The sequence below is a fragment of the Sitophilus oryzae genome, unplaced genomic scaffold, assembly GCF_002938485.1.
Source record: "Sitophilus oryzae breed Bouriz unplaced genomic scaffold, Soryzae_2.0 scaffold_1586_pilon_pilon, whole genome shotgun sequence".
Taxonomy (NCBI): domain Eukaryota; kingdom Metazoa; phylum Arthropoda; class Insecta; order Coleoptera; family Curculionidae; genus Sitophilus; species Sitophilus oryzae.
The window spans coordinates 1,143,538-1,164,036 of record NW_022146265.1 but is presented as its reverse complement, the minus strand read 5'-3'; the positions used below and the strand labels follow the sequence as shown (position 1 = coordinate 1,164,036).

Genomic DNA, 20,499 nt, shown 5'->3' with positions numbered 1-20,499 from the left:
TATTCTAAAATTATATCAAATCACAAAGTAATGTAATTATATTTTGTCCTACAAGAAAATATATAATTTCGACAAACCACATAAATATATTGAAGTGAGATAAATTGTATGTGACTACAAATTTCACATCCACGTCAAGCCAGTCCTACACGATGTGTCAAACGTTTATTTGAACAGCGTAATCAAGGTGCGACACAGGTTCGGACATTATTATGTGGTGGATAAATGTCGGAGTCGTAAATATGCCCATTTAAAGATATCATGTGGAACTGGCTTAATATGTTAAAACCAAGGCCCCATAGTTTTTAAAGAGGGTCTTCATACTTAAGAAGATTAAAGAGATTTCCTGATGGTATACCGGGTGCGTCTCAAAAGTGGCTCTCCCCTATAACTTTTTTATTTTTCAGATAAAAAACGAGATTTGGTATGTTAGTATATGACATAAATTGGGATTGATTGACGCATTCAATTGTTTTTGGTCACTTCCTGTTTCACTGGAAATGATTACAACTTTTGATTTTTAAATGGTACCCCCGGTATATTTTTACTTTATTCGATAGAAAATGATATTCTGAATAGAATGACGTATCATATGTCAACTTTTGACATTCTTGCTTAATAAAAAATTGTATTCTAAATTGCAATCTAGAGTATCATGGCTATGTTAAAAACACCATTTCTTAATCAAGGAGTCTTGGAAAAATAGATTTGATCGTCTTAATGTTTTTAGTGTCTTGTCCTGGCCGGTTAAAAAATGCCTAAATCATATTTTTAATCATATCTCAATTTTTTCAAATGGAATGAGGGTGACTCATTAACATGTTTGGAAAGAGCATTTTTTTACGAATAATTTGATGCCATACACTTGCTATTTCGAGTCAAAAATTTTCGTTACAAACCGCAAGTTATAATTTTAAATAAACCATATGCGAAAATGTCAAAAATTGGCATATGACATGTCATTCTATTCAGAGTGTTATTTTCTATCGAATAAAGTAAAAAAATACCGAGGGTGCTATTTAAAAATCAAAAGTTGTAGTCATTTCTGGTGAAACAGGAAGTGACCGAAAACAATTGAATGCGTCAATCATTCCTAATTTATGTCATATACTAACACATCCAATCTTGTTTTTTTTAATTAAAAAAAAAAGTTATAAGGGTGAGCCATTTTTGAGACGCACCCGGTATATATGATAATGACTTTTAAGACACATAAATTTCTTTAATGAAACAATTATCCGTTATCAATATCTAAATCATTATTGAGTAATTAATTGGAACCCCTTATCTATCTAAAGAAAAGTACGGTATATCTACTGATGACAGCTTTTTTATTACCTATACCATTGTAGAAAATATGTCACAATTTAAAAATACACAACCCTCAACAATAGATTTATCGTCCCTTTCTGAAACAAGACAAAAATAAAGTAATAAATCTACGTTTGTTTGCCTACACGCGCGTATAACTTTACTCTTGATTTTCGACGGCTTCTGCAGCATTCTCTTCTGGTCCTTGTCCTTGATCAGCTTCAAAAGGTTCCGGTTCAAATTGTTGTGCGCTAAAATTTTGACTCTGTGCTTCGTGATCGTTCTCAGTTGGCTGTTGTTCAGCGTGGTGGTCTATGGCTTCGTCCCTCAGGGGAGTGCCAGAACCGTTATCTACAAAAAAATTACGATGCATTTAATTTCGTTTGAATTACAGAAAAAAGATATCTATGGATTAAGGAAGGAGCATATCAAAAATCATAGATCGGCCGCGACGGGACTCTAAAATGGCCGACTTAAATTCCGGTTTACCAGTGCCGTTCTAATTTTATTCAAAACATGTAAAAATATGTAGGGTAGACGTGGGGTAGACTCAATACTTTGTTTTTGGATTGATTTTACGTTGTGAATAAATGTTGGTAGTTATTAAAATTGTTATAAAACTATATAATTCTAATAAAAATAGATAAATTTGATTATAATAATTATTTAACACAAACATACGATACGCTACTGAAGCACATAAGTCAAATTGACGTATCTAAATTCTTTGACATCCTTTGAATAAGAAGACTAAGGAAGGAGCATAATGCTATCCATGTATTCATGCATGGTGGGCGGAAAAAGCGCCATAAAAGCACTCTAGGGTGGGGATCCTTGACAGTTCTGTTTGACGATTCATTTGACACATTTGAATTTGATTTGAAATTTTGTGGATTTGTCAGTCTTTACGGAGCTTATTTTATGTTATTTATTATTTATTCTACTACTGATAGTTGTATAAAGGTAGTAAATCTAGATGGAAATTGTGGCAGAACTTAAATTAACAGTGACACTTTCGCGATTTATCAAAAAGACTCTAAAATAGTTGGTTGTGTAGCATGCGGTAGATCTCGGCAAAAATTGAGTGAAATAATGGAACAACTTTTCGCTAGTAAGTGACTATATAATATACATACGTGTAGTAAACCGATCATTTATGAAATTCACTTAAATTAACTAAATTATATATTTTTCTTGCATTTTAGCTTTTATTTATTACTTGTCAAAGATTAGATGTCAAAGAATTTAGATACGTTAATTTGACTTACCTGCTTCAGTAGCGTATCGGATGTTTGTGGTAATAAATACTTATTATAACTTATCTATTTTTATTAGAATTATATATTTTTTATAACAATTTTAATAACTACCAACATTTATTCACAACGTAAAATAAAACAACAAATTATTGAGTCTACCCCACGTCTACCCTACATCATAGTTTTACATTTTTTAAATAAAATTAGAACGACACTGATAAACCGGAATTTAAGTCGGCCATATTTGAGGCCCATCGCGGTGTACCTAAGATTTTTGATATGCTCCTTCCTTAGTCTTCTTATTCAACGTTGACATCTAATCTTTGACAAGTAGTAAATAAAAGCAAAAATGCAAGAAAAAATATATACAGGGTGTCCCAGAAATAAGTGCAAATATTTTAACTGGTAGTATAGTTCAATCCCAGAAACACGCCTATGAGGTTTTTTTTTGGCGAATTTTTTTTTGAAAATTCGAAATTTTTTGAAAATTTTTTTGGAATTTTTTTTAGTTTTTAGTTAAAAAACATAATTTCTTGATAATATGGCAACATAGGTATTAGATTAAATTTGCAAGAAAGAAAATCCAGAAAAGATCCAGTGGTTCTCAAAATTTTAGCAAAACATATTTTTTTTGGAAATTTTCAAAGTAAAATAACTCCGTTATTAATGGATCGAAATCGATCTACCGCACGCTACACAACCAACTATTTTAGTCTTTTTCGAAAAATCGCAATAGTGTCACTGTAAATTTAAGTTCTGCAACAATTTCCTTCTAGATTTACTACCTTTAAACAACTATCAATAGTAGAATAAATAATAAATAACATAAAATAAGCTCAGTAAACAGTGGCAAATCCACAAAATTTCAAATCAAATTCAAATGTGTCAAGTGAATCGTCAAACAGAACTGTCAAGGATCCCCACCGTCCTCTTTCCGTCGACCATGCATGAATACATGGATAGCATTATACTCCTTCCTTAATATTTTAATTCAAAGCCTTGGACATACTTTACTTGATTATAAGAAGCCTTATTACCACAACCACAAAATATTTAAATTGTTTTATATTTAAAATTAACTTACAAATATATCGCCAGCAAATACAATCTCAATACATTAGTTAATTATTAATAATTGTATTACCTGCAGGTCCTTCCATAGCCGCCCCTCCATCACCTCCACCCTCTTGATTCGTGTCCTCTCGTGAAATCTCGTTTTGCTGCTCTCTGTCGTCCTCGTTACCCCACCTGGACCTCGTCCTTTCCGCTCTGGGCGGCGGCTGTTCGAAATCCTCCATTCTCGGCGGGAAATCTAGACCCGGAGGGCCTTCGCCGAAAGGCGGCGGGCTATCCCTGAAATGCGGCGGTCCGCCCTCGAAGAAGTCGGGTCCCTGGCGACCGCCACGGCCTCTGAAGCGACCGCCGCGACCTCTGTTGTAGGCGTCGTCGAAGGGCGGTCGGTGACCGCCTCGTGGACCTCGGAAGAAGTCGGGAGGGCCGTCGAACGGCGGGTTGAAAGCGTTGGGTGGGCCGTCACGGAAAGGAACGCCGCCTGAAATCAATAAATTTGGGTGATTTTTTCAACATATTTTTGTTTTAGAAATCAGGGTCCAAAAAAATTTAGATTTTTTTAAAAAAATAAAAAAAACGATTTTTTTAAATTTTAATTGGACATTTTTTAATCAATTTTTTATTTAAAGTCCTATCCTAAATGGCTATATCATTGTTAACTCTGCCCGATATTAACATTAACAATATTAACATTTATACGGCGCGTGTCGTTTTTCTAAATCGGTAACCGATATATTTTATTCTGTAAACTTTGCCGATGCCCCTATTTCCGGAAAAAAAAATCGGCCGCTTAGATCAAACGGATTTTTTTTTAGAAATAGTCATGAATGTCTTAAGTCGAGAATAAAATTGGTACCATCTTATGTTCAGAGAGCAAAGTACTTATTGTAAAACAAAATGTCGGTAGAAATTTGGAATAAACTACAAGATAAATTACGGAAGGCGGAAGTTAGCTTGATCAACATTCAGCTGTTTCAAAAAAGGTATAAAACAACCTTGACTCCAGCTTATCTTTTGACATTGATTAGTCCTCGGGAATAAAAATATAACTCGACATCAGAAGAAACTAGTTTTGCACTATAAAGTTTGCGAATGAAATGTATTCGAATACCGGATTTCTGACACTTTACAATTTCAAAATAAATCTATGCCATTTAGAAGTGTAGTTAGTGTAGAAATAGTTGAATAGATATTAGGGACATGTGTTATATGTTATATCTTTTACAATAATTTTTCGACCTATTAAAGTATTTAAACGTTACAACAAATAATTATATATTTAATGAATAATTATAGAGTATATTTTATATAGGATAGAAATATTTTTTATAGCTTTATACGAAAAGTTTTTATAATTTTTATCATTATCTTTCGATTTATCATAAGTCTGCCGAGAAACACAACACTGTCTTTCGTTTCTCAAGTACACCTGAACTCTCCGTATCATAGCCGGGTATTTTTTTATTTTAATGAAGCTATAATTAAATTAAAAATATATCGTATTTAAACTTTTTTATATTTTATTAAGATTTAGGCAAATTTAGGACAGGTTTTTTAAATAAAAGTTTAGAAAAAACGTCTTAGAGTCCAAAAAGGATAAAAATAATAAAATACACGTTATAGAAGAAATTTTATAATCGAAATTACGTAATTTTTGAAATTAATAATAAATTATTAATTTTAGTCATAATATGATTGTTGTAATTTTTTTTCTGGTTAAGTGATGTCTTATGTAAATTAGAGAAAACATAAATCTGTTCCATTAAAGCAAGGAAGGTGATAGGAAGTGGATAAAATGAAAACTACATTTATTTAACTCGGTACTGTCTTTATTATACCGGGTGCGTCCCAAAAGTGGCTCATCCCCCATAATTTTTTTATATTTTCAAATAAAAAAACAAGATTTAGTATGTTAGTACATGACATAAATTAGGATTGATTGACGCATTCAATTGTTTTTGGTCACTTCCTGTTTCACCGGAAATGACTATAACTTTTAATTTTTAAACGGCACCCTTGGTATATTTCTACTTTATTCGATAGAAAATGACACTCTGAATAGAATGACACATCATATGTCAACTTTTGACATTCTCGCATATGGTTTAATTGTAATTGTAACACGCGGTTCATAACGACAATTTGACTCGAAATACCAAGTGTGTGGTATCAATATATTCATAAAAAAATGCTTTTTCCAAATATGCTAATGAGTCAGTCACCCCTGTTCCATTTGAAAAAATTGACATATGTATGATTAAAAATACGATTTGTACATCTTTTAACCGGCCTAGACAAGACACGAAACCCATTAGACGATCAAAACTATTTTTCCAAGGCTCCTTGATTAAAACTTAGTGTTTTTAACAACACCATGGCACCCTGAATTGAAATTTAAAATAGGTTTTGTTTTTAAGCGACAATGTCAAAAGTTGACATATGATATGTCAATCTATTCAGAGTATCATTTTTTATCGAATAAAGTAGCAATATACCGAGGGTGCTTTTAAAAATCAAAAGATGTAATCATTTCGGTAAAACAGGAAGAGACCAAAAACAATTGAATACGTCAATAAATCCTAATTTATGTCATATACCTACTAACATACAAATCTGTTTTTTTATCTGAAAAAATAAAAAAGTTATAGGGGTGAGCCACTTTTGAGACGACCCGGTATATTAAGAAATATTGTTTCATAATGTAATCTCATTTTAAAATTCTTGTATGTTATTTTAGATTCTGAAGATAATTTTAGAATAAACCGGAATATATTTTTAATAAAAACATTATTAATTATTAACAGGGTTATAATTATGATTTTGTTGCAATGTAAGTAAGTAAATAATGTAATGTAAGAGAAAAAATTCAGATTTTACATTTTACTAAAATATTATCTAAATAAGCGCCTTTCTACAACAACGCCACTGACTCCCAATGGGTAAATTGAGAGTTGCCTACCGGTCAAAAGTCGTTTCAAGACTTAAATGGATTATTTAAGTCAAATTTCTTTGCAAATTTGGCACTGGCGAACCATATTTTATAGTTCTTGAACAGAAAAAAGTCAATAAAATAAACACTTAAGCACTACAAGCTAAGAAAATGCGTTAATACAGCCGGGGAGATAGCGGCAACAAAGCTTTACCGCACACGTGCGACACGTACTACAAGGTAATAAATGAATGAATAGGCTCCCTCGCCTCTAATCGGTGTTGTCATATTGTAAAGAACTTATCCTTTTAAACAGTATCCGACTTATAATTTAGTAGTATAAGGACTATTTAATACATCTCTGGAATATTAAAAACCTACTTTTATTAAACTGTAGTATTAATATCTCAATATATGTGTATAACAAGAAAAAAAATATTGATAATATTAAAGACGTGACAACATAGGCTGGATGAGGAAGGCTCGGTCGATTGTACCCAGAAGTAAACATGTGTACAAAAAATATTGTCTGTCCGCGTTGAGATGTAAATAGTGTAGTCTATATTTTATTTTAAGTCTATGGTTGAATGGATATTAGGGACATGTGTTATATGTTATATCTTTTACAATAATTTTTCGACCTATTAAAGTATTTAAACGTTACAAAAAATAATTATATATTTAATGAATAGTTATAGAGTATATTTTATATAGGATAGAAATATTTTTTATAGCTTTATACGAAAAGTTTTTATAATTTTTATCATTATCTTTCGATTTATCATAAGTTTTTAAACAAGTTGATTTTTTTATTTAAATCCATGATTAAAATAAAAAAATCCGTTGTTTTAAATCATTGCACCCTGCTTGGAATAGTGACGTTTTCGTAAACGTCGATGTCAAAAAACGCTTGTCAGCATAATGTACAATACAATTTTTTCAAGAAAAGTTTTCCCGAAAATTTTATTACCATATAACTTAAACGTAAATTAGTTTAGGAGATACGTTCATATAAAGATTTTCAAATATTTACGTATCATTAAGAAACACGCATATATAATATTTCAAAACTTACCGCGTCCTCTACCGCGTCCAAAGAATCCTCTGCCCCTCGGTCCTCTTGGTCCAAAATCGGGTCCGCCACGCACCATTGGCGGCCCGAACTCGTCTCTGGGCGGGAAGAAGTCGTCCCTTCCTCTGCCCCGCCTCTGGCCGCCACGTCTACCCCTCATAAATCTCGGTCCGTCGAAGCCGGAACCGAAATCCGGACCGTATTCCATCATGCCGTATTCATCCATAAAGGGTTCGTCGTAAGGTCCGTCGGGACCGTATGGAGGCCCATCAGGGCCGAACGGTGGTCCATCTGGTCCAAATGGTGGTCCATCTGGTCCGAATGGTGGTCCATCTGGTCCAAATGGTGGTCCATCTGGTCCAAATGGTGGTCCATCTGGTCCAAATGGTGGTCCATCTGGTCCAAATGGTGGCCCGTCAGGACCGAACGGAGGACCATCAGGACCGAACGGAGGACCATCAGGACCGAACGGAGGACCATCAGGACCGAACGGAGGACCATCGGGACCGAACGGGCCTTCTGAACGGTAGGATGGACTGGCGTTGCGAGCGTAGTGCCTTTCTGATTCGTCATAGCGGCCGTCGAAGGCGTCTTCTGAACCGTACGGGGGATAGGGACGGTCGTCAAAGGGCGGGGGTTCGTCCAGATGCGGATTAAAGTCCATGTTGTCGTTGCCTAATCGGTCGGGTGGACCGAAATCGCCTATAGGTGGGCCTCTGAATCCTAAAATATGAAATTTTTACAGTGTGATGCATCGTAACACGAGACATAGGATATCAATAGGAACAATCTTATCCTTAAAAGAACTCCGTAACACTAAAAGTATGAAAACCTCTGAAGTATGTTCCATTTTTTCAAAAAACAAGATATATGTTATTTAAAATCGTTTATTAAACCGACATTTGTTCAACGAAATATATATTTATGTTAGGTAACTTAATCACTTTAAACATTATTAGGTAATTTATCTTTGTTTTTTTTTCTTTATACAGGGTGGCCCATCGAAAACGTTCCGCAAGGCATAACGACCAGGGTAATTTATTTTCAGAAAATTCAAAAACACGTCATTTTGTTTGTGAGGGGGACAACTTTTGCCCCAAAAATGATTGCAAAATCTTCAACCCTCTAAGCGGGGGTGTCATTCCCCATTTTTTTTCAAATGGGAAGGGGGGTCAAGTGGTACCGCATTGAAAAGGGCTTTCTATTCTCTAAACTTTCCGGCTTCGTTTTTGAAAATCGGTCGAGTTATTGAGAAAATATGAAGGACTGAAATTTGAAAAGTTTATTTAAACATTTATCAGAGTAAATGATAAGGATAAATTTCTGCGACCAATTTGCTGTTTTTTCTTATTATTTCTAGATGTTTACGGATTTTTTCACTTGCCACAAGGTTGAACGATCAGGTGCGGTAGTTGCTAGATAGCTGTTCTATGACTTATACGTTGAAGTTCAATTGAGAACAATATCGTTAAATTTTTATTAACAATTATTATGGTGTACTCACTTGCAGAAAAAGTGGAAATAATCGAACTTTATTTTAAAAATAATGAATGTGGCAATCGGGTTGTGTAGATATTCAATGAACGCCATCCTGACAACCACCTTTATGGCAAAATTGTTCGCGAGTTAGTAGCAAAGTGTCAAAAGGATATTAAAAAAACGGAAGTTCCACCCGTACAAAATTCAGTTGGTACAAGAACTCAACGAAGACGATTTTGATCGTCGCTTGCAATTTTGTGAAACTATGAGTGAACGAGTGGCGAATGATAATAATTTTCTATTTAATTTGTGTTTCTTGGATGAGTTTACTTTCTTTTTGAACGGTGTAGTTAATCGGTACAACTGGTCGGTACTGGGCTGAAGACAACCCCAGGGTTTTTCACGAGGTGCACACACAAAACCCCCTCATAAATTGAACGGTTGGGCTGGTATTTTTGGAAATTCTATTGTGAGTCAGTTTAACGATATTGAGAAGAACTTCAACGCATAAGTCACAGAACAGCTATCTAGCAACTAATCGTTCAACCTTGTGGCAAGTGAAAAATGCGTAAACATCTAGAAATAATAATAAAAAACCTCAAATTGGTCGAAAGAATTTATCCTTATCCTTTACTCTGATAAATGTTTCAATAAACTTTTCAAATTTCAATCCTTCATATTTTCTCAATGACTCGACGGATTTTCAAAAACGAGGCGGGGAAATATAAAGAATAGAAAGGTCTTTTCATTGCGGTGCCACTTGACCCCCCTTCCGATTTGAGAAAAGTTGGGGGATGACACCCCCGCTTAGAGGGTTGAAGATTTCGCAATCATTTTTGGGGCAAAAGTTGTCCCCCTCACAAACAAAATTGACGTGTTTTTGGATTTTTTGAAAAAAAGAATATCCTGGCCGTTATGCCTTGCGGGACGTTTTCGATGGGCCACCCTGTATAATTAATATACTAGTAAATATTATCCAATAAATAATAATTAATATCCGAATAATATTATTTTCTCTAATTTATATATTTATATTTTCTATTTTATGACATAAAAATAACATATACACAAAAGAAAGATAGACGATGGGTCAGTCAGTGTCAAAGACAAAGATAATCAGATAGTCGAATGTCGCTGATGTGTCATTAACAAAAATTAAGCGAATTTACTTATCCACGAAGTTTATAAGAATCTAAGATTAAAAGTTGCACGTATTCCCAAAATAATCACAATTTTATATGGTTTAGAAAGTACAAGTTATACAATGTTATGGAAACCAACTTTTCATTGTCATCATATTGTCATAATCTTATTTCCATTGTGTAACGACGCTTGTTTCTTGCGTTTTTTTTTATTTTAAAAATTTATTAATTGTTCTTTTATTGACCGCTTTTATATAGCCAAGGATGCAAGTATGTTCAGTGAGAAGTTAATTTTAAGTTTGTGCAATTATATTTCTATGTTTTTTCGTTGGACTTTTTAAATACTCATCAAAATGACTAGAAAGTGTTTGGAGTGTGGAAGATCTAATATAAAGGTCCCCAAATTATCTTTTCATAGGCAAGTAAAGTATTCTGTTGTTCTTTAATTTATATTAAACCAGACAGCATACTTTCTGGTTAGATTTCCTAAGAATATTGATATTCTTTAGAGTGGCTAAATGTACTTTTTATATAATTTATTTTTTTGTGACAGAAACAATGAATTTAATGTTCAAATAATATATGCATTTTACAAATTAAATTTTTAAAATTAATATTCAAATTTGGCGCGAGGACAATAGGTCCTCGACAAGGATAGACAGAGTAGAAAAACCGCGTGTGCAACAAAGAAAGAAGACAAATGTAAGTCGTTGATATGTTTGCGACAGTTTCCATAGTGATTTACATATCCACGTAAATATACAGGGTGTCCCAAGTGCAAGTATTTTAAGGGGTGGTAGATCTCGATAAAAGAAACATATTTTCTCTTTATCATTTTTTAAATAAGTTCAAGATAACGGAGTTATTTTACTTTGAAAATTTAAAAAAAATGATTTTTTTGCTAAAATTTTGAGAACCACTGGATCTTTTCTGGATTATATTTCTTGTAAATTTAATCTACTACCTGCCATATTATCAAGAAATTATGCTTTTAAAATAAAAACTAAGAACATTTCCAAAATTTTTTTCAAAAAATTATGAATTTTCAAAATTTTTTTCCGCGAAAAAACCTGATAGGTCTGTTTCTGGGGCTGAACTATACTACCAGTTAAAATACTTGGACACCCTGTATATGATCTAGGGTTTGAAGTATGAGCGCTAGCGTTCGTTAACGTTGATTCATATTCTTGAGATTAGGACTAATGTTATGGACTAATGCTCTCCGACACTGAATCGTATTTGACATCGCTGATGCTTACCTGCGTCATCATCTGCAATCGCCGGCGGCGGTTCAAAAGTAAACGCCACACTCTCCCCCTCCTTCTTCTCTTCGATCTTCGGCACCTCCTTCTTTTCCTCCTTCACCTCCTCTTTCCCCGCCGCACCTTCATCTTTAACCTGTTGCTGCGACCTCTTCGTCGCGTCGGACAGTTTCCTCTCACGAGTGTTCGGCGGCGGCTCGTCGAACTTCATGCCCGCCATCTCCTTGAGCCGGTCGTTCAGGGTTTTCTCGCCGCCTCTGTCGTCCTCGTCGCCGCCACGTCGGTCGAAGTAGTCTCTGCGATCGTCACGTCGGTCGTCGCGCCGATCGTCACGCCGGTCATCGCGCCGGTCGGGAGGACCCCAGCGACGTTCTCTGTCGTTTTGGGGACGCCTGTCGCGGCCGTCTCTGTCGCGATCGCGCTCGTTGCGATCGCGGCTGCGGCCCCTGAAGTCGCGATCGCGGTCTCGACGGTCACGGCCTCTGCCGCCGCCACTGCGACTGTCTCTGAAAGATTGAAATTTGTTAATTAGGTAACCAAGTTACCAACAATTAGTGTTGAAATAGATAGAATGTTTCCCTTCGTAACAAGGGAACATTCAGGATCATTGTGAGGAAACATTCCTTTATAAGGTGTCAAGAGTGGTAAACTAAAATACCGGGTGCGTCTCAAAAGTGGCTCACCCCATAACTTATTTAATTTTTCAGATAAAAAATCGAGATTTGGTATGTTAGTATATGACATAAATTAGGATTGATTGACGGATTCAATTGTTTTCGGTCGTTTCCTGTTTCACCGGAAATGACTACAACTTTTTATTTTTAAATGGCACCCTCGTTATATATATTTTACCTTATTCGATAGAAAATGACACTCTGAATAGAATGACATATCATATGTCAATTTTTGACATTCTTACTTAAAAACAAATCGTTTTTTAAATTTCAATCTAGAGTGCTATGGCTGTGTTAAAAACACTAATTTTTAATCAAGGAGCCTTGGAAAAATAGATTCGATTGTTTAATGTTTTTCGTGTCTTGTCCTGGCCAGTTAACAGATGCCCAAATAGTATTTTTAATCATATCTCATATGACATATGATATCAAAGATATGTCATTCTATTCAGAGTGTCGTTCCAGAATAAAGTAAAAAAATACCGAGGGTATCTTTTAAAAATCAAAAGTTGTCATTTCTGGTGAAACAGAAAGTGACCAAAAACAATTGAATACGTCAATCAATCCTAATTTATGTAATATACTAAGATATCAAATCTCGTTTTGTTATCTGAAAAATTAAAAAAAAGTGATGACCGTGACAGTTCTCCAAATTTATTTTGAAAGGTTCCAATGACCACAAAGATATCAATTAAATTGATTGATGACAATTAAAAAAAAAATAAACCAAATATTTTGTTTCTTCACTTACCTATTTTGATCTCTATCTCTACTTCTGCTTCTTCTTCTACCTCTATCATCTCTTCTATTATCACGTTTATTAGAATTATCCTCTCTTCTGTTAGAAAAGTTTTGCTGCATTGATGCTTCTAATTGTTCAGTTAGAGAAACTGCAGATTTTGACTCATGATGTCCGACTAATAAGAAAAATGTATAATTACAAAATATACGTCTATAGAAAACAATATACCATCCTAATCACTTCATCTACGTTGTCTGTATTTTAATGTATGCGACAGAGATAAATGTAAACGACCAGTTGACAGACAGAGAGACAAAATAAGAAGCGCCATACAGTATTGCCAGTTTTTACGTGTGTAGCAAAATGTGGCAGAAGAAATAAACTATTTTAAAAACTTTCATGTATACTACAGAAATGAAGATTATATATCTAAGCTAAATATAATCTATTACAGCTGTAGTAAAACGAGCAACTAATTGTGAAAAATAAAGTTCCAACCCTAGATGCAACATTGGTTTTGCAAAATCCGACAATACCGCATAGAAGAAACGGATCAACCTAACTTTTATCTCTTTTTAATACATTTGATTTGTCATTAAGCCGTCTATATCACTTTCTGACACGTTAAAATCCAAACCACGAAGTTTCGATGACCAGATCGGTATAAATACAGACCTGCATCTTCCATTTCAATATCCATATTATCCTCGATATTGTGTGGAGGAGGAGGCTGAGTCATCGGAGGCATAGTCAGTGGCTGTCCGGCCAAATTCATCAACGACTCGCTCAGACTACGCAAACTAGCATCAGAATTAGGTGGTGGAGGAGTAGGTTTATTTTCCATTGTAGGAGGAGGCAAATGCGGAGGCGGCATCATACTTGGCGGACCTTTATAAAATTACTCATTGATTTACCCAACATAACAAAAATAGTATATTGTTTTATTAGGAGTAAAAATGACACTTTTTGTGGCGAGGCTGTGCATCTGACGCGACCTACAGCCGAGGCACAAAAAGGCATTTTTACATTGAATGGAACATTCTATTTTTTTTCAAACGCGACAAATAAGTTTTTAAACAATTTCAAACATTCCAATATAAAAATATTTAAAAGTAATACCTTGTATGTAATTATATATACTCTGTTTTTTTCTCAGGTAAGATTTCGACAGACGATGACAGAAGAAAAGCAGATGACGTCCCATACCAATCTATTTATTTTATTAAAAAGTTTCTAATATTTTTTAAGTTAACTATGGATGGATTTTAATATTAATCCATCATGCGTCGTCTCTTGTTGTTTTTAACCAGTTTTATTGGTTTATTTCAAAAATGACAGATCATATTTCAATTTTAATGGTTTCACGGAACGATGAACGACAAATGGACGCCGATGCGTATGAACTCGCCTTTAGATTTTTGAGGCTTGTCAAAGTCTTGCCAAATTATAGGTTATAATTTTGTGCCAACTTATGTCAAACACCCTGCATTTGGAATTGGATGCATTTTGATTCGTGTTATTACGTTTGTGTCTTTTGAAGTCAACTGGAGGAAAAACCGAGGGAAAATTAACTGTAGACCTAGAGCACAGTTTATAGTTAATACTCACTGCCCAGGCAGAAGTCTTATACACCCCATTAAAGTTACCATCAATAAGGTTTGTATACCATCTCGTCGTAGATAAGTGCATCTCGTATATGGTACGATGATCGTACTAAATGTATACTAAAAACCGGAGTAGCTGTAAAATATCGACATCACACGATAGGTAAATAATGAATTTTAGTACTGCAAAAAAAAATAATGTCAAATGGTACTGGTTTAAAAAGATTAAGATTAAAGTTAATTAATCAACCTTAAAGGTATAAAATTTGGTAAGTGTTATTATTAATAAAATAGTTTGTTTTATTTATGTTGTTTAATTTATTCCTGTAGAATATTTTTGAACAAAATCATATTTAAATACAAATTTGTATTTGTACATAAGTTATATTGATGAATATAATAAATGCGGGAAGTTTCTTGAAGCTTGAAAGTAAGAAATAGTTCTTTTTTATATTTTTTGGTATGTGGTGTTTTGTTCTTGTGTGTTTTGTATTAACACATACTGTTTCTTTTTTAAATAAAATAACTCGATTACATTTTTTCAGTTTTATACAGTTATTTTTTCACAATATTTTGAAGTAATCACTTGTCAGTCAAATTTTAAATATACTAATTTCCTGCTATGCGTTCCAATGTACCAACTTATTTCTTTGTAAAATAAAATAAACTACTTTGAAATTAAAATGACAGACACATCTATCACTGTCAAGGATCTTGTCGTTGGACAAACTATATATATCAAGAAACTATGGTTACGCTCGTTGAATTTGACTTTCGTACTTTGGTTACGCTTGTTGAATATATTTTCGTACTTTTATGCTTAGGCGTAAAAGTGCTTTACTTTTATGCCTAGGCGTTAAAATGATTTTTTAATATTGTCAATCACGTCGCAAAAATTAATACTTTTATGACGTTTGAAAAAAAGAGATATTTATGAAATCGCACATACCTTGGAATGGCGAGTTCAGGCCTAACCCTAAATTCGGCATCATGGGTGGCGGCATATTGGGAGGGGGCACTCCGATCGGCAGGTTCATGTTGGCCATGTTCGGCATCAAACCCAATAGTCTGTTGTTGTATTGGAACGGGTTTACCAAAGGCAGAAGCTGCGGTTGCAGCAGATTGGTGCCGGGCATCGGAGGTGGCTGACTGGTATCAATTGAACCCATTGAAGCTGTGCCTACTTTCATATCTCCCACTAAAAAAGAAATATTTTGCTGCAATTAACTAAGAACATTTATATACAGGACGCGTCAAAGAGTTTCTGACTAAAAAATTTTAGTTATTATTAAATTACTCAAGAAATGTTTTTTTAATGTGAGTAAACATACTGTTCAAGTTCCCTCCAAAATATGGTGGTTTATCTGGCGGTGTGATGGTGATGGTCTTCTTTTTATTCAACTCTTCGATTTTCTGTCGCATCCAAGTCGGCATCGTTTCCTCATCAATCATTCCTCCATCTTCTAACATTTCCAAGTCTATGTCCTGCTTCAACTTGTTCCAAGGAATGTACGACACTCCCAAATCACCCTCCCAGTAGTCTTTTAGATCTTTGCCTTTCACACCTTTTCCTGGAGCCCAAGCCAACTAAAAACATACGAAATTATAGAAACGCCAAAAAGTTTGTCAATGTTTGTCTTACAGTGATGGCTTTTCCTTGCATATTGTGATTCTTGAGCTTGTTCAGGCACCTGGCTGCGTCCTGTCTCCTGTGCATCACTATGAAGGCACAACCTCTTGGCGGGATCAAGTCGATACTGACGATGTCGCCGAATTCACCGAACGTGTTTGACAGATCGTCTTGGTGTACTAGTTTGGATAAATGACCTACCCAAAGTGTGGTACTGCAAACTGTAAAAAACATAATGATTAACTACACTAAAAAATCGAATTTATCTGACAGAATTAAGCCGGAGTCTCATACATCCGAAATCCGATGACACGACGATCCGACGGTGCTCCTATTGGTCGAAATATTTTGACACCAATTTTTATCCGATAATTTTAACTAATCGTCCGACGTCGTATAAAGTTAAATTTTGTTTAACTTTTGTACGATATCGTGTGTTTTTTAACCTCACTTTTTTTGAAAACATTTGTTTTTAAAAACAAGTTTAGTGGGAAGTGGGCAATTTGGGGATATTTGGCGAGGAAGTTATTTTTATAAGTGTTTCTCCAATAAAACATGACATGAATCTCTATTCAGTGCAGCAGAAAAATGTCAAATTTCGGAACGAACTTTCGGATGTATGTGACAGGCCTTTTTTATTTCACAGGATAACTTCAAATTTCGGATGTCGTACCATCGGATTTCGGATGCATGAGACTCCGGCTTTAGGCATGCATCCGTTGTCCGACGATACGATGATATGATATTAATTATATTGGTTGAATTTAAATTCTTCGATTGGTTATAAAATTACGCAGTTTTTAAATTTATTGCATTTTCATGCTTCCGTTCATTGGATAAACGATTTGCTTGTGATTGGTATTATTTTATATTTTCATTTCCATAACGATTTCGCTGCTTTACTTATAGTCTAAGAGCTAGCAATGTTTTTGGGAGAAAATTTTAAGAAAGCCCTTTTTTTAATATATCTTTTGCTATGCTCTCGTGACCAAAGTGTGGGCCGTCTGGCTGCCGGTCGCCTACTGCGGTTCACTACTGCGCATCACATCTGTACAGGGTATCTCATTTTCGTGTATTTTATAGGATTTCTCCTTTATGAGTAGAGATACAATGATGCGATTTTCACATTTCTTTGCTACTTTTTTATGAAACTAAATATGCTCCACATAGGTTTGTCCTAACCTCCTTAATTCCTGAAATACAGGGTAAATTTGTGATGCGCAGTAGTGAACAGATGTTGAATAGAGATATGATGCGCAGTAGTGAACGCAACGTCTACCGTCAACCAGACGGTTCGTACTCTGTTCAGGATAGCACAGCAAAAGATATATTAAAAAACCAGCTTTCTTAAAAGTAAAACAACGATATAGTTATGGAAATTAAAAAAACGAAGCTTTAAACTACATAAAAATAAAAATATTGTTTTATGATAGTATTCAAAGTTTTTTACATTGTTTACATTAAAATACAGGTACGAGATGTAAAAAAATAAAGTCAAAGAAATGGCATTTCTTTTCCTTATCACTTATACTGTCAATTATTTTAGCCATGGATTTTTACACAAAATACAAAATCGTCTTTGTCGCTTCTATATGGTAAGGTAATTCTGTAATTAATCAATACTGATTCATATAAACCAAACGAATGATGTTTCCCTTAAATACAATGCAAGAATAACAATTTATAAATTGTGTTTCTTTTACTCACCGCTCAAATTTTCTGGTTTAATGGCGGGAAGTCCACGTTTCTTTCTTTCCCTGTCCCTTTCAGACTCCTTTTCCTTTTCCTTCCTGTCCTTATCCCTCCTGTCCCTATCTCGCGACCTGGATCTGTGTCTTCTACCTTTGGATCTTGATCTGGACCGTCTGGATCTTCTATCACGGTCCTTGTCCCTACCTCTATCTCTAGATCTGGAACGGCTCCTTCTTCTCTTATTGTATCTATCTTCGGACGGAGAATGGGAATCGTCATGATCCAAGGTTATTATCTAGAAAGTATGATGAAAGTATTATTGGACGGACTTTGCATGGATTTTAAGAATAACATTAATAATAAATGCTTGGCCACACAGAACGCGGTCTGCCCGCCGCGAACCATACCGTTGCGGTCTACGCGTCCCAAAAGCGGTCGAATGTCACACAGAGCACGGTTCTTTACTTTTTCTATTAATTTTTCGGTATTTTCACCCATTTCTGCATCAAATAGAACTCGGCGGTCGCGAAAAATCTGTCTTGAAATACAACTGGAAATTGCCCATCGCGACCTGCCGTCGGCCTGTCTTCTGTGTGGCGGGGGTAACGTACCGCTTTGTACTACAGATTAACGGGCTGCCCGTAATGGGTTGACGGCAGATCGCGACGGACAGACCGCGTTCTGTGTCGCCAAGAGTTTAAAAAATAACGCAAACCTCTACATCGTTGCCAGTGCTATTCTGACTACCCCCAAATCCACCGCTATTATCATGCGACATAGACATGTCGTAACTCTGAGACATCTGACTGCTATCGGTCGGAGGAGGTATAAACTGGAACCCTCCGATCATAGTCGGCTGATTGTTGGGTTTAAACTCGCACTCCGCGGCAAAAGGCAAATTAGGAACGGTCTGAGCCAGGTGCTTATCAAACTCATCTTCCTGCATCTTCATCTCCTGAAGCTTCTTCAACTTCTCTTGATCGAGTTCAGCCTGGCTCATGGGCACCGCGTTCGCGATGGTGTTTTGCAAGTTCTGCAGTTGCCTGAGCACCTCCGGGTTGGTTAGGAGGTTCGCTATGGGTTCTACCGGCTGCATCTGGGGAGGTCTGGGACTGGGATTGACCTCCTCTTCGTCGTCGCCGTAATCGAAATCGAGGAGCTTCTTGTCGAAGTGGACTTGTTCAGGTCTACCCGCATCGGCGCCTTTTATTAGTAGACGTTGCAATTGTTGGAGTTGTTGAAGTACTGGCTCGCTCAGATTTTGTAAATTCTGGAAAAAAAGATAACTGTTATGGAGATAAAACAAAAATAAATACATTTTTATTTAGCTCAATCGATAAACTTGCTTTAGACTTAGTTCCTGACATTTTCAGTCAAAGCGGAAGTGTCTGCCACCTTTTCTTAGTTTAAATAGAACCATCTATATATTTTATATTATTTTGACTCTACATGAATTAGTGTATAATGCTTTACATTTTTTTAAATATATTCAGTTTTTAGCCTTTTCATAAACGAACGATTATAAATATACAAAATGGTCATAACAATTAATAACCACACATTTAAATGTACGCCCAAAAAATTATAAAATGCCGAGTGTATACATATTTAAAAGTAAATATCACTTCTGTCATTTTATTTTATTCATACAAAGATAATTCCGTCTTTGTATAAAGTTAGTTGTTTATGTCTAAATTTATTAAACTTATTTTTCGAAACATTTGCACGTTAACTTATTCTATTACTAAATGCTATTTTTATAGGTTTGGTGCATTCTCCGCTATTGCTGCCACTATTAGAGAATACTCTAAACAACCGAGTTATAAAAATACACGAGCTTAAATAGCAAGTACACAAAAAAAATTGTTATATTATTTGAAAAATATTAGAAAGTATAATACGAGAATACTCTAAAAAATAAAAAGGTAAATCTTTCGATATCTGTAGAAGGCCTAACGTGTATTATAATTTATTATTCAAGCTAATAAAACGTTTTAGATGAGTCCAACTGCGGTAGCGGGCATAGTTTTACGCACCTGTTTTGCTAGTGGCGACATAATTAGGGCTATATTTTTTAAAAGTACATAATTATAATTTTAGATGTTCATAAAGAAATTTGAGCACTAGTTGGTAAAAAAAGTATAGTACAAGTCTGCAAATAACTCAACGCAAAAAAAAATATTTTGCTCTGCAAAGGTAATGTAATCCACGAATCCAAAAAGCAAAAAATATATAGATTTTTCTATTTAAACCAATCAAATTAGCAGCGACTTCCAAACAAACCGTGCCCAAAATAAAAAACAGGCATTAAGTTGGCTTGGAAATAACGATCAATGACATTTATCATATAATTTTACATATGATATCAATATTCATTTCCAGGCCGACTCTGACGCAGTATTTTTTCGATTGTACGGTATACTTAACCTAAAATATACAAATTTGAATCTAAATAAATGTGTTGTGTATAAAACCATGTAGAATAATAACATTCTTAAGCTCTCTCTCTCTTTTGTTAAGTTGCTCATGATAGGTACTCTCAGTTAATTATATCCAACAAATAAATAGTTTGCAAATAAATAGCTGTCTTTAAACTCAATTTTATCTTAAAATAGCAAAAGCACACCTCTTA

The 20,499-nt window shown here is 34.8% G+C and overlaps 1 protein-coding gene across 3 annotated transcripts in view; it reads right to left on the bottom strand.

Annotated features, from left to right (window-relative positions):
• Positions 1-1,116: 1,116 nt before the first annotated feature.
• Positions 1,117-20,499, bottom strand: part of LOC115879701 (SR-related and CTD-associated factor 4-like) — a 31,140-nt gene continuing 11,757 nt past the window's right edge. For 2 of the 3 annotated variants that reach the window (XM_030896655.1, XM_030896657.1), the window contains 11 exons: positions 18,583-19,137; positions 17,883-18,162; positions 16,188-16,396; positions 15,877-16,132; positions 15,495-15,743; positions 13,617-13,829; positions 12,951-13,116; positions 11,523-12,031; positions 7,646-8,365; positions 3,715-4,122; positions 1,117-1,662 (listed from right to left, as the gene is read on the bottom strand). In XM_030896655.1, coding sequence (XP_030752515.1) covers positions 1,472-1,662; positions 3,715-4,122; positions 7,646-8,365; positions 11,523-12,031; positions 12,951-13,116; positions 13,617-13,829; positions 15,495-15,743; positions 15,877-16,132; positions 16,188-16,396; positions 17,883-18,162; positions 18,583-19,137 — 3,756 coding nt within the window. In that variant the 3' untranslated portion in view covers positions 1,117-1,471. The remainder of the gene's footprint in view (positions 1,663-3,714; positions 4,123-7,645; positions 8,366-11,522; positions 12,032-12,950; positions 13,117-13,616; positions 13,830-15,494; positions 15,744-15,876; positions 16,133-16,187; positions 16,397-17,882; positions 18,163-18,582; positions 19,138-20,499) is intronic. The other variant, XM_030896656.1, reaches the window with a different exon arrangement.